The sequence below is a fragment of the Talpa europaea genome (genome assembly GCF_964194135.1).
Source record: "Talpa europaea genome assembly, chromosome: 11".
Classification (NCBI taxonomy): domain Eukaryota; kingdom Metazoa; phylum Chordata; class Mammalia; order Eulipotyphla; family Talpidae; genus Talpa; species Talpa europaea.
In genome coordinates this window covers 43779110-43797372 of record NC_140078.1, presented here as the reverse complement: position 1 = coordinate 43797372, position 18263 = coordinate 43779110, and the positions used below count along the sequence as shown (strand labels likewise).

At 38.5% G+C, this 18263-nt stretch overlaps 1 protein-coding gene across 2 annotated transcripts in view; it reads right to left on the bottom strand.

Moving 5' to 3' along the window:
- LOC311180376 (protein cordon-bleu-like) overlaps positions 1–18263 on the bottom strand; it is a gene marked incomplete at both ends in the record, with an annotated part of 210160 nt that overhangs the window by 100812 nt on the left and 91085 nt on the right. For both annotated transcript variants that reach the window (XM_084248123.1, XM_084248122.1), the window contains 2 exons: positions 468–678; positions 7779–7982. In XM_084248123.1, the coding sequence (XP_084104249.1) occupies positions 468–678; positions 7779–7982 (415 nt within the window). Of the gene's footprint in view, positions 1–467; positions 679–7778; positions 7983–18263 lie in introns of those variants that run through there.

The window sequence follows — 18263 nt, the reverse complement described above, 5'->3', positions numbered from 1 at the left end:
CCAGCGCTGCAGAGGCCGCGGGCAGCCTCGCAACCCAGCGCTCAACCGCTGCGCCACCGGGGAGGCCCTAACTTTTTATTTTAAACAATAATCAAAAGCCTGTGAAATAAACCTATGTGTATGATTAAGATATTCTCCAATTGTTTAGAGTAAAATTTTCTGAATTCAGTTTTTCAGAAGGGAAATTGTCCCTCCCCTCTCCTCATTTCTCCTCCCACTCCCCCCACCCCTTAATGTTCAAATCTTCTAAATGTCCTGATAGTTAGAAGGACAGCTCCTAACCTGTAACCTATATATCTACTCCAATAGGGTAGCATGGGCAACAGCAGAAACCTCAAGCACAGCCCTATGCATTTATTACTCAGATAAGGGGAGCTCCAACAGCCCTCTCCTTACCACCTATAGCACCTGAGCCACAGGGCTCTTGCCTCTCTTCTTAGATGACAAAAGGCCCCCATCGCACTGACCTCAGGCACCTTAGGTAGGCTGGTCTTCATCTTCTCTTCGGGAACTTTTTCTTTCAGAAATGCAGTGTGCACATCCAGCATCCCAACTAAAGTATTTGGCTTAAAACTCAAAGGTTGTTCAGTTTCTGAAGACCAGATCTCAAGGGTATGGTGAGATGGATTCAAGTGGTTCTGAAGGCAAAGTTCAACCAGTAGGTCCATCATTGCATGGCTGGTATAGAAAAAGAAAGCAAATCAAGGTTATCAGGAATTTCTGTACTTTCTGTTTAACTAGGGAAGTACAGACCCAATGAACCAGTGAATGAGGGAGCAAACTGACTGTGCTAATGAAAAGAGACAACAGCTCCTTAACTCTTTATGCATGATTGTACAACAATATCTTAACATTCAACACTAACAACTACATTGCTGAAAGAGCAAAAGCATAGGAGCTGGGAAAATAATTATATTTCTAGTTAAATTAGTAAGTTTGTTTTACCTGGGTCAGAGCAGAGCAGCCTGACACACATGGCCAAAGGCCATCCTGCCACATTCTCTCTCTCTCTCTCTCATGCCAGTTCGATGGAAGAATAAAAGGTAGTTAAGTGGTAAAGAAGACTGATTAACTAAAACCAATACCAAGAGAACAGTGGTGGAAAGGATTTAGGAGGCAGATCTCTCAGGTTTTCTCTTCCACTGTTCCTTATAATAGCCATCTCTTCCACATTTTTGACCTCTTTGTCCCCAAATACATCTGTTAAGTGCTCCTAATATAAAGGGGGGGGGGGTTTGAAATGTATCTTTTAGCATTTGTTATGGTGTGTATTTTTTTTCCAACTTATGTTTACTTGTAGATGTTTACATCTTTCTATTTGCTCCAGTGGTTAGAGGTTCAAACCTCTATCAATATATATTTTTACAATCTGCCCACTGTCAGTGCCCACCTATTTCTAACTTAAAAAGTGAGTGTAAGTTTTCTACTTTCTTTAAAAAAAAACACTGCTTTCCAAATATGTAGAGGCTTCAAAAAATGTTTGCACATGAATCAGGGGCTTCAATAAGAAAAAAAACTGGTCTTATTTCTTCCTTAGCTGGTTGTTTTTATAATCACGACAGAGAGGTAGACGGTCATGAAGAGACTGTGCTAACCCTTCCATTCTCCAAATACTGAAGGTACACAGAGACAGATGGGAGAGAGAAAGATGCTTTGGGGCCACACTATCATGGAGCATTATGGGTGCTTTGGCGGTTGCTGGGTAAGATAGTGTATTCAAAAGGGTGTGAATCTGTGTCTCTGAATCATATACAGTGTTGTTAACCAGTGTTATCTCAATAAAAAACAAATATAATTAATATAAAATAAAATTATTTTATGGGAAATGTGGACAAAAAATTGAGAAATATTGCTCCAGACCTTGGTATATTACAAGGATTAGAGCTGTTGAGTTGTGCAATGCATCTTTAACCCTAGAAGGTGATACCAAACTGTTTTTCAAAGTGGTGCTTCCAGAGTGGAAGCAAGTGCCCCTCAGGGGCTCTCCTTTGTAGCTCTTCTACCAAAATAAGAGCTCTAGTATAAGAAGTAATATCTACACTGGAATCAAGCCCATGACTTGGCTAGCAGCCTCATGGTTCATGGAAACCCAGTCTGCATGGTTCATGGAAACCCAGTCTGACATCGTTTCCAGGATGCAGGCAAGAGATGTTCAAGTTGCAAGAATTCCCATTTTGGTTTTATAGAGTGATTTTTGTTCTCTGTATACTTTCTGCATTTAACTTTATAGCTTAAGAAGTGTGCCATGTTATTATAGTTTAAAAAACTGTTTTAACAGATGTGTGAAGTTTTATCAGTGAATATGTTGTGTTCCTAAATTTCTGTTTTTATAATTTTAGTGCAACTTTCAGTTGCATGACAAAACATTTCATTGAGGTTTGATTAACAGATAAAAAGCTATATGTGTGTATATACATATAAATATATATATTTCTACAGTCTGCATGACATAATGTACTAAGCTACATACTTCACTTTTGTGTTCTGAATGGCTCAGAATCTTGCAAACTTGGTTTTTGACACTGTTTGTGGATTCCAAACTCTCTAGTACTACATAGCCCCATGTTTAAACAGTAGAAAAAATAATGTGCAGAGTTTTTCAATTAAATTTTTTCACTGTTCCATTCAACATACCCTAGTTGCTTCTCCTTTTCCCCCCACCACTTACCCTTGTGTCCCCTTGTCCCTCTCTCTTAACTTCAGAGCCCTCAGGATGTTTACTAATGTCCTCTAGTTTTTGAAGGTGCTCTTATATTATTGAATTGTCTGTGCTATAACTTTCCAGTATTTTTTCATCATTCTGATTTACTTTATCATAGTTATCTCAAATTCCTTCCATTTTGTTGAAAATGACTTCATTTCATCCTTTCTTATGTGATCTTGATCTGATCTTCCATCAATTGACATTTACACTGCTTCTGTGTTCTAGCCATTGTAAAACATATGAATATTCTAGAACATAAATTTTTTGGTTGATGGTTTCATATTAATGGATATATATCTAAGACTTGAATTGCCAGGTTTTATGGCATTTCCACTTGAAAGTAAATCCAGATTGCTTTCCATAATGGTTGTACCAGTTCACATTACCATTAATAGTGTAACAGGATTCCTTTCTCTCCACATTCTCTCCAATACTTGTTAGGAGTCTTTCTCATATGAGTCATATGGTATCTCATTGCAGTTTTAATCAACATCTCTGTTGTTAGAAGTGACAATAAACATTTTTTCATGGCTTTTGGCTTTCTGGATATGATATTTGGTGAATAATCTGCTTATATCTGCCACCCCCTTGTTAATTGGGTTACTGGGTTTTTTATTGAATTTTTTGAGGTATTTATATATTGTGGATATTAATCCCTTATTAGTTATATGTTGTGTGAATATTTTCTCTTATTCAGTAAGGTATCTAACATCTTTTGTTTTCTTTTGCTTGATATAGGTTTTGAGTCACAAAAATAACTTTGTAGTTAATACCAAGGAATATGTCACCATGTGTTTCCTTCTATGTATTGTTGCAGGCCTTACATCTAAATCTTTAATCTTTCTGGAGTTTATTTCTGTGTATGGTGTTAGTCAGTAGTCCCACTTCATTCTTTCATGTGTGGTACTCAATTTTTCAAGCACTATTTATCAAATAGACTGCACTTTCCCCATTGTATGGTCATGGATGCTTTAACATGGATTAAGTGTTGGCACATGTGTGAATTTATTTCTGGGCTTGCAATTCTTTTCCATTGGTCCCTGTATCTGTTTTTTTTTTTTTTAATTAATTAATTAATTTATTTATACAAGCACTGGGTATAGTCAGAAGCGCGGGAGGGCAAGAGAATTCACCAGAGTCAGAGCGGGGAGCAGAGCAGGCAGAAGGACCGAAGTACACTGCTGAGGGGAGCAGCGGGGGCGGCAGGAGAGGTCTGCACGCCATGTGGGACCCTCACCTGGTGGCCAGGGATCGAACTGGTGCTGCAGAGGCTGCGGGCAGCTTCGCAACACAGCGCTCAACTGCTGCGCCACTGGGGAGGCCCCCTGTATCTGTTTTTGTACCAAGTCATGTTGTTTCTGATACTGTTGCTTTATAGCAAAATTTGAAATCAGGTAATGTAAAATATCCTTTTTCTCCTTTTTTTCCTATAGAGTAGCTTTTGCAATTTGAGGCCTTTTGTGTTTCCATATAAATTGCACTATTTTTGGTTAGTTTCTTTGAAAAATATTGTCATATTTTGATGGGTATTTCATTAATTTTTATATCACTCTATGCAGCATATTTTTATTATATTGATTCTCCCCATCCATGAGTACAGCAGCCATCCATCTCCTTATGTTTATATCTAAGTCCTTTAAAAATATCTTATTTCCCTTTGCATAGGTCTTTTACGTACTTTGTTAGACTGACTCCAAGACACATAATTTTCTTTAAAGCAACTATAAAATGAATTATTTTCTTAATTTCTTTGGCTTCTTATTTATTGTTTGTATTAAAAAAAAAGGCTATGGGGTTTTGTATATTGATTTTCTAACCTTTGCTACATTCATTTATTGTTTTTAAAAACCTTAGTTTTATTTGTATTTTCACTTAAATAATATTTTATTTAAAGACTTTATATTTTTGGAGAAGTTTCAGGTTCATAGTACAATTGAGGGGAAGGTTTAGAGTTTTCCTATGCACCCTCTGTCCCTACACACACATGCCTCCCATGTTACCAACAGCAACATAATGGGGCTTGTGTCACTGTCCATGAACCTACACTGACATGGCGTTGTCACTGAAGTCTGTAGTTTATATTAGAATTCACTCATTCTATGTGTCTGAACAAATGTATGATATATATCAACTGTTACAGTATATAGAGTATTTTCTCTGCTCTAAAAATCCTCTCAGAGGAATTCTCAGACACAATTCTCTATTATACTCCCTCCTTCCCCTCTGGAATAACCATTATTCTTATGCTGACTTTCTAAATGGTGTTGGATAGTTCTCGAATTGTCTGTTTTTTAAAACATGTTGTTTCTTTTTTTCTACCTGGGTTCTAAGTGCATTACTATCTTTGAGATTAGTTTAACCCTCCATTTGATCTATTCTACTTCTACTCCCATAGTTTTTTCAAGAGTTCTTGGTCTCATTTATTGCACTCTTTGGTTCCTGAATTTATCTCTTGTTTAAATTTTCAATTTCCATATTCTGTTTGTTGATTTTATTTCTGAGTTCATTAATGTATTTTCCTCAATTTTGTTGTATTTCTTTGCTTTTTTTTTTCTGAATTCTCTTGTACTTCTTTCACTTGCTTTCTAAGTTTTTCTTCTATCTCTCTTTTTTTAATATAGCAGCTCTGAGCAGTCTATCTGATAGGAAGACATAGTCTTCCATGTTTTTGTGTTTGGATTTTGGAGCGTTGTTCTCATCTTGTGATGTTATGCTCTCCTGAAGTCTTGTATTTGCCTATGTTGTATTTTGTTTTTGTCTGCCCATTTTGTACTATTTGGGGTCTCCCTATTTTACTATCATTTTTAATAACTTCATCAGTTGCTTAAAAGGTTAAAATAGTTCACTTTTTCTGCAAGTGGTAATATGGATTTGTTTATTTTTATTTTGCTTTTGATGGGTTTTATATGTACTGGGATCTGTTTTGTAATGACTGAGTCAGCAGGGTGAATAAAAAGCCATTGAAGGGTCCAAACATTAGTAAGGATCAGTTAGGGTTAGTCTGGTTTCTATTGAGACAAACTCTGCTCTGGAGTTTGGGATGAGAACTTCAGCTGTCCTATGCTCTCAGTATGTGCCTGGCAAGGTAAGCACCCTCCCAGGAGGTGGAAAGGAGGAGTGCAGATCAGAATGTGTGTTCTATTATCTCTACTGGAACCCAGCCTGTGTGCAGCACCCCAGCCCCTCCACAAGGCTTTCCCCTCCCTCATGGGCATGTGCCTCTAAATAACCTCTGCCCCCTCCTTCCCAAGTTCCATGGCTACATCAACACCCCTGCTACTGTCGCCCTCTCCAGACCACAAGCCTCAGTTCTTCTATCTACCTGTTCAATGTAATGTGAAACTCTTCAGTATACAACATGTTTAAGTCTGCACTGGTCTCTGCTGTCCAAACGATAATCAACCCCATTGCTACCTAAAGGACGATTTCTCAGACCTGTGTCACTCTGTTTCGCTGTTCCAAGAGTAGCAACCCGCAGAATCCAGGCCCTGTCATTAGCTCTCTAGCTGGCATCTGGGCTGCCATTGCTGGTGCTAGAGGCAAGAAGTAGCAGTGCTCTCCTAGCTAAAGGTCAGGCTTCTGCAGCTGGTAACTGGAGGTCAGAAAGATCATGGCTCTAGTACATGAGTTGGTGGCTAATGGCTGGTAGCTTTAGGCTGGGCTCTCTAGCTGGCTACTGGGCGCCAGGAGCTGCCTCACTCTCACTCATGCACCCGATGAATGAAGGCAGGACTCTTTCGGCTGGTGGCAGGAGGCTGAAGTGGCAGATTGACAACTGGAGGCTGGGAGCGCCCTACCTCTTCCTGACACAGCTGGCAGCTGGAGATTGGGTTTTCATGACTGGTGATGGATGCTGGGGGCTGTCCAGCTCTCCTGAAGCATTATTTTAAATAGTCAAGACATAGAAACAACCTTTGCATCCAATGATGGATAAGTGGATAAAGAAAATGTGGTACAGCTAGCTATACAACACAACTCTATTCAGCCATAAATGAGAAGGAAATCTTGCCATTTGCAACAACATGGCTAGACCTTGATGGTGTTATGCTAAGTGACATAAGTCAAATACAGAAACACAAATATCATATGATCTTACTTACACGTGGATTCTAAAAAGAAGAAAAAAAGATTAGTGCACTGATTCACAGATACGGAGAATAGAGAGGCAGATGCCAGAGTTGTGGTAGGGGAGAGAGCAAAATGAGTGAAAGAAGTCAGAGGTAGTAACTGTAATAGTACAAAACACATCAAACAACATAATTATGATGTTTTAATAAATACCAAATATAAAATTATAAATTCTATTGGTAATGCAAGCCTTTACTCTCTGACAATATTTCATGGTGCCTTCTGCACTCCTCCTGGGAGGGTGCTTACCTTTTCAGGTGCATACTGAGAGCATGGGGACAGCTGAATTTCTTATCCCAAACTCCAGAGAGGAGGGAAATAGGAGTTGCCTCAGTAGGAACCAGACTAACCCTAACTTATCTATTGGACCCTTCAATGGCTTATTGTCTCACCCTGCTGACTCAGTTATTACAAAATAGATTAGATCTAAGAGAATGCAGGTGGAAGTCAAGGGTCTGAAACTGATTCCCTTAAATTTAAAATCCATGGATGGGATTTTATGCCTTCATTTAAACTTGAATTATTTTCACTTGAAAAATTACCAACTGTATTTATACTTCCTTGGGTCATTCTGGGAGTGGGTACTTGAATGGTTCATTCAGAAGCTTCCCTGCTGGCTCTATGACTTTGGCACCACATATATGGCTAGAATGGAGGCTGGCCCCTTCTTTGGAGTTGTTCATGAGCCTGTGCACTTACCTTTTTCTAGCAGTAGTGACTGTGCAGTCCTGTCTCTCATGGGCAAGACATGAGGGCCAGTCAGTACAGCTATTCCAAGGACCATACTTCAGGTTGTCATCTAGAGCCCAGGCTTACACGCCACACACCAGGACCTGACATGACCTGACATATGAAGAAGTACAATACACCAGGATCCACTCTTCAGTTCTCTTCAGAGCTACAAACTGAGGGCAGTGATCCTTCCCTGAAGCACTCAGACTCCTACCTGCCATTGACTGTGCTCTTCTTCTCCATCCCACTGGGCAGCACCACGGTGATGTCCACCATACTTTTCTGCAGCTGCTCCTTCATCGTGAGCAGGTTCTGCTGGGGACCAGGGGACACATCTCGGGGCAGTTTCTGCTCACTGTGCACATTCGGGGAAGCAGGCTTCCCAGGAGGTGGGGGAGCACGAGCCTTCATTTTCTTCCTTAAAAGTGACAACACAAGACTGAATGAAGTGGTAGCTCAAGTTATGTGGTTAATACAATCATCTGCTAATATCTACCAGCTTTTAAGTACTTTCCTTGGAATATTTCATTCTTAGAAGTATGTATCTCTACTCAGAAATGCCTTCTCAGTTGCTTGACCTTTTTAAAATCACTATCTTGGCACTCTTCAATACCACAGAAAATGGACAACTAAGAAAAATATAGGCAGCTTTTTTGACAGGAAGCATTTTTAGAAACAACCTAAACACTTATTTACCCTCTGGGAGTGGCATATTTTTTTTCAGATAAAAATACAAGTTGGTGTAGCAATATTTGCTTGGCGCAGCCCTTTCTGAATCACTGAATGAGCTACAAATCTCAATTAATTATGCAGATTCCTCTATGGTCTGATTTAAGACTTAAATTCTTCTCTGAAATTATGACCACCTGAAGGATCCAATATCCATGGGTCCAGGATACTGAGGGAGTGCTGGAGTTATACTGCTTACTAAGTTAGCCAGCAAGTACATCAGACCAATACCCACTGACACAGGCCCTGTTGGCACTGTCTGATAAGGGATATGGGTAACAGTCTTTTCTCTCTGTTTTCACCTTATATCTGGCTCTACTTTGAATTCTCAATTTACTTTGTAGGAGAATTCTAAACACTTGACAATAAATCACCTACTCTGATGAACATTTTTAGAAATTCTTGTCTTTTCCAGATTATTCAATGGAGGCAAGTGATTTTAACTAATATAGATAATTCATTTATATACGTGTGTGTATGAATATGTATGAATGTATATGTAAATGCACTTATATACTTATCTACATGTACACTTATTTATATATAAGGGCCTTATTTCATTTAGGCCCTGGGTATTTTACACTAATTGTTAGCATGTACTTTGTGTCAGAAACTATGCTCAAAATAACCTTAGAAAGTTCATCTCATTTAGTCCTCAAAATATTTTGCATTTGAGAAGACTGACTGCCAGAGCCAGACAGCTCCCCTGAAGGCATGCAGATAGGTGTTGGAGCAGAAAAATGACTCACTCACTCCAAAGGACTTTCTCCAACCTACCACCCTATCCTACCTCTTTCTATTGTACTATACCTAGAGGATCCCCAAAAAGACAAGGGTCCTTGAAGATCTTCAGATGAGATTGCAAACTACCACCACTCGGTCTCTGGTTAACATCAGATTTAGGGATGACATACAGGTCTCATCCTCTACTATGGTAAGTTGACATAAATTAATTTTCAGTTTTTCCTTGTTGAAAGCCTTACATGGGCCTCCCCGGTGGCACAGCGGTTGAGCGCTGGGTTGCGAAGCTGCCCACAGCCTCTGCAGTGCTGGTTTGATCCCCGGCCACCAGCAAGGGCCCCACATGGCATGCAGACCTCTCCTCCAGCGCCCGCTGCTCCCCTCAGCAGTGTATTTCCTTGGTCTGCCTGTTCTGCTGTCCACTCTGTCTCTGGTGAATCCTGTCACCCTCCCACACATCTGACTGTATCCAATGCTTGTATAAATAAAATAAATAAATCTTTAAAAAAAAAGCCTTAGATCATATTTTTTTACATTTTTATTCTTCATTCATTTATTTCTAACAGTAATATGCTGAGGAGGTATCATCATTCCTGCTTTACAGATAAAGAGTAGGCACAGATTTTCAAGCTCACAGAGTGGCAGAATTCACATCAAACTCAGAAAATTTGATTCCAGAGCCTGAAATTTTACCCACTGCTTTATTATTCACTTTCTGAGGGGAAGAATAGATGTCACTCCATTGTGTAAATGTAAAGTCCAGATACAGAGAAATAGATGATCAAGTCCTTAGCTGATCAAGCCAAATCTGAGGCTAGAAGACCACTTGCTAATAGCATGATCACTCAAAGGTCATTTCAAAAAAAGAAATGTGTTTATCATTTTTTGAAAATGAAAGGAACTCTATTTTTATTTCTGCATATTAACAAAACTGACTTGACTTCCATCAGAAGGGAATTGAGAAAAGAGGCAGCTATGCACAGTCCAGTCAGCACTGGTAGGGGCAAGAAGGGTAGGCAGAAGTTTCCACTTTTTCTCATCTTTCTCAAATAAATAATGTCCCCCAACAACCCAGACTCTGCTTGTGATGTCATTTCCATCCACTCTCTCCTCCCCCCATTTGTGCTCAGGTTTACACAATGCAGCCTTTTCCTATACTCTTGCCTCCTGTTCCTCAATTCTCAGCCCACTGAAACGTCTTCACTCCACAAATATTTGCTGAAAGCTGACTTTGAGTGCTGTGCAGCTCAAGCCTGTCTGTGTATACAGCACTCTTTGACTACATCTGCAATTGGCCTATAATGCAACCTAGCAGGCCACAGGACACTGGGGGGGCCTCCTTGTTTTTTGATCAGTGTATGTGTGCCTATGCAGGTATGTGCAAGTTTAAACCAGCAATAGAAAAACTACATTTTACACTAACAAAATACATTTCTGATTTTTTGGGGAAAAATGAGTGAAGCAAAAATATCTAAGTCTCTGAATGCTTTCACAGCAAAAACAGGCTGTGTACATACATCTGAGCCTGTGACTCCAAATCTTCAGACACCTGTCCTGTGTGGGGCTAGAACTGACCTCCAAATCACCAGAAGAGCCTTAAGATCAGAGTTCTGCACTGACCCCTCCAATCCTGAACCACTTTCCACTCTCCCCCTTTCAACTAGCAGTAAATCCTAAAAATTCAGCAAGAACCCCCTTGCCTTTGACTCCTCATACTCTCTGCCTTGTATCTCTGCTCTCTTGAAGATCCATTTTAAAACCACAACTTCTGAGAATTCTTTGGACACTCCAAGCCTCAGGAGACAAGTGGCTAAAACCAGTGGTCTCCCTACTGGCCAACCACTGAAAGCACTCAGAAGCATCACAACAGCTTAAGTGTCCCCAGGGGCCAGTCAAGTGAAATTGTAACAGGGTGGTACCCAGGAAAAGGGGAGGTTCCAGGTTCCCTGCCCCACCCAAGGGAGGGTGGAGCTAAGCAGGGAGAAGAAGCTGGAGAGGAGACTGAGGAATTAAGGAAGCAGGATGGAGAGCAAGAAGACGACCTGGAGGAGGCACATGGAACAGAGAGACATGTGAAGAAACTGTGTTTGCCTTTTGGTCATGGACTGGTTGAAACAGATGTGGGTGAGAGACCCATTGGGGAGGTTAACAATGGCAACTTTTATCTTGATTTTGCTCTTTTTTAACCCAGACTTGTCTGTCCATTTTGACCATGACCCAGAAGGAACTTTAAACTTATGGCAGGCTTTCAGGCCCTGCTCTGGGCCAATCATGTTTGTATGGACTTTTTATATTCATGAGGGGATGGGTAACTTTGTGTGCTTGATTTAGAAACTATATTCTTTGCCCTTTTTTGTATTGCACACTAATTGTATTAAAGTTTCTTTTCATTAAAGGTCTATATGTTTTGACTTGATGCAGCGGATGGCAGAACCTATTTACAGCAGGCAGCTTTGGGGGTTCTGGGGTGCCCTTCCCCCTGCCCTGTAACAAAATTATGAGAATGTATATTAATAACTAACAACATCTCTTTAGAACAGAAGCCCCTTCTTAACATTAAAACGGCATTTGCTTTTAGTTCTAATTTTTAAATCATTTGATAAAAGGAACTGATATGTTTAATACACATGTTGATAGATTGATGACTGTGCTTTTATTTCAATTCAGAATAATATTTGTATGTTCTGAGAAGTACACATGAAAAATGTTGACACTGAAAAGGACACCTGAGGTACTTAGGATTCAAGGGCTCTGTATCTGTCCATGAGCACATAGACCCCAGATGGAGATACTGGACTGAAAGGGCCATGATGTTGGGATTAGTCTCTCTCTGTAGCAATCTAGGTACTCTCATTTCTTCAAATAATTTTTAATATCTAGAGGAAGTAGCCGATGCTCTATTATAGATGCCTGTATTCTCAAAATTTAGCACACTGCTCTTCTTATCTGTAGGTATTTAAAATATGTATGCCAACAAAGCAACCTCCCAGTGTTCTGTGAGGAAAAGTATGTTGAGAACCAAAAGGAAAAATACTATTATACTGCACATCATAGGAGAAGGCAAACCATGCTAGGCATACTATTCAGCTTAAAAAGGAAGGCAATTCAGAAAAAACCTACAACATGAATAGAGTTTCAGGAAATTAAGCTCAGTTAAATAAACCTATCACAAAAGAAAAAAAATACGAAGATTCCCAGCTAGATGGGGGTTCCTGGAGGAGTCAAATTCATGATGACAGAAAACAGAATGGTGGGTGCCAGGGACAGGAGATAGGGAATTATTTAATAGGGACAGAGTTTCAGTTTGGGAAGATGAAACATCTCTGGATATTGGAGGTACATAACATTACTGCACTGCATACTCACAAATGGGAAGGGTGGTAAACTTTATGTTATGTGTATTTTATTATAATTTTGAAAATCATTGTTAGGATTAAATTTTTACTCCAATAATTTTCCTGGTTTACAACCGTAAGTCTTTTTGTCAGGACACTTCTGTCAGCCTATCTTTGAACCTCTCAGACTTCCCTTCTTGTACCCACACCACAAGAGGGTTCTTTTGACTCCACCTAAAACATGACAGAATAAAGAGGCTGAAGATCCAGATGCTGTTGCCCTTTCCACTGGGAGGCCAAAACAGCACAGATCCCCAGAAAAGAGGAACAAATGGAGGTTGGAGAGCAGTGAAGACAACATACCACAGATTACGGATCACCGTGAACACAACAAGAGACAGATGTGACCAGTGTTACTCCTCAAACCAAGATTGAGTATTAAAGCCCTATATCCACCACACTTAGGTAAACTAAGAGGAGGACAAAAGATAAATCCCCAGAGCCCCAACCACATACACAAGTATAAATAGCCACAAATAACGCAATATACATGCCTAGGAAGCAAGGAAGATCTCAACACAAGATGGAAATGCAAAGTGAGAAGGATAGAAGTCCTGGAATGAGTATGAAAGAGACAGGAAAAGAAAAACTATTTGACAATAACTTCAAAGCAACATTATTAAAAATATTTAGGCAGACAAACATACATAAGATCTCAAAAAGGTGATATAGGAACAAAGAAAATTCTTCACTCAAGAGACTGAATATATAAAAAGTTCACAAAAAGAGACTCTGAATGAAATAAAGACAAAAAGTGCTTTGAATAAAATCAAAACAGAAGAATTTCAGCTGTAGAAGAGTCAAATGAACAAATAACACATTTATTTTTTTTTTCTTTTTTTAAAGATTTATTTTCTTTTTTTTTTTTTTTTTATAAATTTTATTGTTATATTCCCCATACAATTGCAGCCCCCCATTCTGAACCCAATCCCTCCCCTCCTGCCCCCGCCCCCCTAAAAGTGTCTCTGGTTCATAGTTTTTTGTTGATTTTGATTTTCACTTTCTTATAGTTATTCATTTTCCTGGTCCCTTATTTAAGTTTTCTAGATTCCTGCTATGAGTGAGACCATCCGGTATTTTTCTTTTTCTTTTTGGCTTATTTCGCTGAGCATGATCCCTTCCAGCGCCATCCATGTTGCAGCAAATTGCATGTGTTTATCTTTTTTGAATGCTGAGTAATATTCCATGGTATATATGTACCACATCTTCTTGATCCAGTCATCTATTTTTGGGCATTTGGGTTGTTTCCAAAGCTTAGCTATTGTAAACAGTGCTGCTATAAACATAGGGGTGCAGGTGTTCTTTGGAATTGATGTTTCTGTGTCCTTTGGGTAAATACCTAGGAGTGGAATTGCTGGGTCATATGGAAGCTCTATGTTTAGTAGGTCCAGAAATCTCCACACAGCTTTCCACAGTGGTTGGACCAGTTTGCACTCCCACCAACAGTGCAGAAGAGTTCCTTTTTCTCCACACCCTCGCCAACATTTGTTGTTGCTAGTTTTTTTAATATGTGCCATTCTCACTGGTGTAAGATGGTATCTCATGGTAGTTTTGATTTGCATTTCCCTGATGACAAGTGATGTTGAACATTTTTTCATATGCCTGTTGGCCATTTGCATTTCCTCTTCAGAGAAGTTTCTTTTAAGCTCTTCTGCCCATTTTTTGACTGGATTATTTTCTTTGTTGTTGTTGAGTCTCATCAGCTCTTTGCAGATTTTTGTGATCAGTCCTTTATCATTAGTGTTGGGTGCAAAAATGTTCTCCCAGTTGGTGGGGTTTCTCTTTGTTTTTGTTATTGTCTCTTTTGCTGTGCAAAAGCTCTTTAATTTGATATAGTCCCAGCTGTTTATCTTTGCCTTCACTATCACTGCTTTGGGTGATGTGTCTGTAAAGATGTCTTTGATGTGCAAATCACGTAGTGTTTTGCCTATATTTCCTTCTATATATTTTATGGTTTCAGGTCTTATGTCTAGTTCTTTAATCCATTTTGAGTTGATTTTTGTGTATGGTGTGAGGTGGTGGTCAAGCTTCATTCTTTTGCATGTAGCGACCCAGTTTTCCCAGCACCATTTATTGAACAAACTTTCTTTGCTCCAATGCATAGTCTTTGCTCCTTTGTCAAAGATTAGTTGACCATAAATCTGTGGGTTTATTTCTGGATTTTCTATTCGATTCCATTGGTCTGTATGTCTGTTCTTGTTCCAATACCATGCAGTTTTGATGATTATGGCTTTGTAGTATAGTTTGAAGTCTGGGAGTCTGATGCCTCCATTCCCTTCTTTTTTTTTCAGGAGAGCTTTGGCTATTCGGGGTTTTTTGTGATTCCATATGAATTTCATCAATAATTGTTCTATTTCTTTGAAGAATGACATTGAAATTTTGATTGGAATAGCATTGAATCGGTATATTGCTTTTGGTAGGATGGCCATTTTAATAATGTTTATTCTTCCAATCCCTGAGCAGGGGATGTCTCTCCATTTCTTTGTGTCTTCTTCTATTTCTTTTAACAGTGTTTTATAGTTTTCTTTGTATAGGTCCTTTACCTCTTTTGTTAGATTTATTCCCAAATATTTGATTTTTTTGTTTCAATAACAAAAGGGATGGTCTTTTTGATTTCTTCTTCTTCAGATTTATTGTTTGTGTATAGGAAGGCTACTGACTTTTGCGTGTTGATTTTGTATCCTGCCACTTTACTGAACTGATTGATGAGTTGAATTAGCTTTTCTGTGGAGTTTTTGGGGTTCTCTATGTATAATATCATATCGTCTGCAAATAGTGATAGTTTGACTTCTTCTTTTCCTATTTGGATTCCTTGGATGTCTTTCTCTTGTCTTATTGCCCTGGCTAGGACTTCCAGTATTATATTGAAAAGCAATGGTGAGAGTGGACATCCTTGTCTTGTTCCAGATCTTAATGGAATTGCTTTCAGCTTTTCACCATTGAGAATGATACTGGCTGTTGGCTTGTCATAGATGGCCTTTATGATGTTGAGGTATGTTCCTTGTATCCCAAGAATTTCAAGGGCTTTTATCATGAATGGGTGTTGCACTTTGTCAAAAGCTTTCTCAGCATCTATTGATATTATCATATGGTTTTTATATTTCTTTTTGTTGATGTGTTGGATAACGTTGATTGATTTTCGGATGTTAAACCATCCTTGTGCCCCTGGAATGAATCCAACTTGGTTGTGGTGAATTATCTTATGGATACATTGTTGGATTCTGATAGCTAAAATTTTATTGAGGATTTTTGCATCAGTGTTCATTAGGGAGATTGGCCTGTAGTTTTCCTTTTTTGTGTTGTCCTTGTTCGGTTTTGGTATTAGTGTAATGTTGGCTTCATAGAACGTGTTTGGTATTGTCCCTTCCTTCTCAATTTTTTGGAAGAGTTTGTGAAGGATAGGCACTAATTCGTCTCTGAATGTTTGGTAGAATTCATTTGTAAATCCATCAGGTCCTGGGCTTTTGTTTTTGGGGAGGTTTTTGATTACCATTTCAATTTCGCTAATTGTAATTGGTCTGTTTAGGTGTTCTATTTCTTCTTTATCTAGCTTTGGGTGATTGTAGAGTTGTAGGAATTTGTCCATCTCCTCTAGATTGTTAAACTTGTTTCCATATAACTGTTCATAGTAGTTACTGATTATTCTTTTGATTTCTGCTGTGTCCGTTGTGATTTCTCCTCTTTCATTGATGATCCTGTTTATTTGTGCTTTCTCCCTTTTTTCCTTTGTGAGCCTGGCTAGGGGTTTGTCTATTTTATTGATTTTTTCAAAGAACCAGCTCTTGGTTTCATTGATCTTTTGGATTGTTTTTTTAGTTTCAATTTCATTTATTTCTGCTTTGGTTTTTATTATTTCTTTTCTTCTACTGGTTTTGGGGTTTTTTTGTTGTTCTTTTTCTAGATCTTTGAGCTTCGAGATTAGGTTGTTTCTTTGCGTTCTTTCTTGTTTCTTGATGTGAGCTTCTATTGCTATATATTTTCCTCTTATTACTGCTTTTGCTGCATCCCATACATTTAGGATATTGGTGTCCTCCTTGTCGTTCAATTCAAAAAATTTTTTAATTTCTTCTTTGATCTCCTCATTAGTCCAATGGTCTTCCAGTAGTGTGGTTTTTAATCTCCATGAGGTAGGAAAGTTCCTTGCCTTCTTTTTATGGTTTATTTCTAGTTTGATGCCTTCATGGTCAGAAAAGATGGTTGATATGATTTCAATCTTGGTGTATCTGTTGATGTTTGTCTTGTGCCCCAGTATGTGATCGATCCTGGAGAATGATCCGTGTGCGCTTGAGAAAAATGTGTACTCCGTTTTTTTGGGGTTTAGTGTTCTATAGATGTCTGTTAAGCCCAATTGCTCTAGGTCTTTATTTAGAGCTTTGGTTTCTTTACTTATTTTTTGTCTTGTTGATCTATCCATTGTTGATAGTGGTGTGTTGAAGTCTCCCACTACGTATGTGTTTTCTCTGATGTCTGTTTTCAGAGAGGACAACAGTTGTCTGATATATTTTGGTGCTCCTTCGTTTGGTGAGTATATGTTAATGAGTGTTCAAATAACACATTTAGAAGAATAGAGTATCATCAAAAAGGAAAAATAAGGAAACTCTATGAGAAATACCAGATTTAATTAGAAAAGGAAACCTATAAATGATCAGACTCCCAGAAAAGAAAAAGAAATGACTAAAAAGCCTATTCATAAACACGAGAACTCCCCAAACCTACAGAATGAACTATATATGGAAGCCCAGCAAGCAGAGAGAACACCTAAATTCTTAGATGCAAAAAGATCTACACTGAGAAACATCATTGTCAAATTATCAAAAATCAAAGATAGAGAAAAAATTTTGTAGGAAGCAAGGGAAAAAATAATATCCTACAAGAGATCCCAAATTAGGGTTTCAGTCTACTCTCCAACAAGAGGGGAGTGGAAGAAAATATTCACAATCTTAAGAAGCAAGAACTATCAGCAAAGAACTCCCTATCCTATAAAATTATCAATTAAGTAAGAAGGGGAAATACAGGTTTTTTCAGACAAACAGAATCTAATGGAGTTTGCTACCTCCAGACATGCTCTTCAAGTAATACTAAAAATAATTTTCCACAAGAAAAGAAAAACTGAAACATAAACTATTTAGCACCAGTATCAAGAACAAATATACTACGAAGCACAACACCAAATACTAAGGGGGAGGAAGAAATGGACAGAATCAGTACAGTTAAACGGTGGAGAGGAGACTAGCTCATAAAGGACTCACAACATAAGAATTCAAGGAAAACACCATGGTAATCACTAACTAAAAATCCAGAATAGACACCTGCAGGTGAAGAAGCAAAGAAACTGATACAAATATTAAGGAAAGCATTCCAGAAGTAGAGAGAAACAAAGGGAAAAAGAAACAACAGAAAAATAAAGCAATGAAAAATCAAAACCAAAATACTGAAACAGTACATAGCAATAATCACCTTATATGTGAATGATATGAATTCACCAATAAAAAGGCATAGACTAACAATGTGTGTGAAAAAAATTTCAGCCATAAATAATTTGTTTACAAGAGACTCATTTAAAACTGAAAGATAAAAACAAACTGAAAATAACAAGTTGGAATAATGTCATACATGCTAATAACTCAGAGAGTAAATCAGGAACTGCTATTATTATAATCAATAAAGTAGACTTTTTTTTTTTTAAAGATTTATTTATTTATTTATTTATACAAGCACTGAGTACAGTCAGATGTGCGGGAGGGTGGGAGAATTCACCAGAGCCAGAGCAGGGAACAGAACAGACAGACCAACGAAATACACTGCTGAGAGGAGCAGCGGGCGCGGCAAGAGAG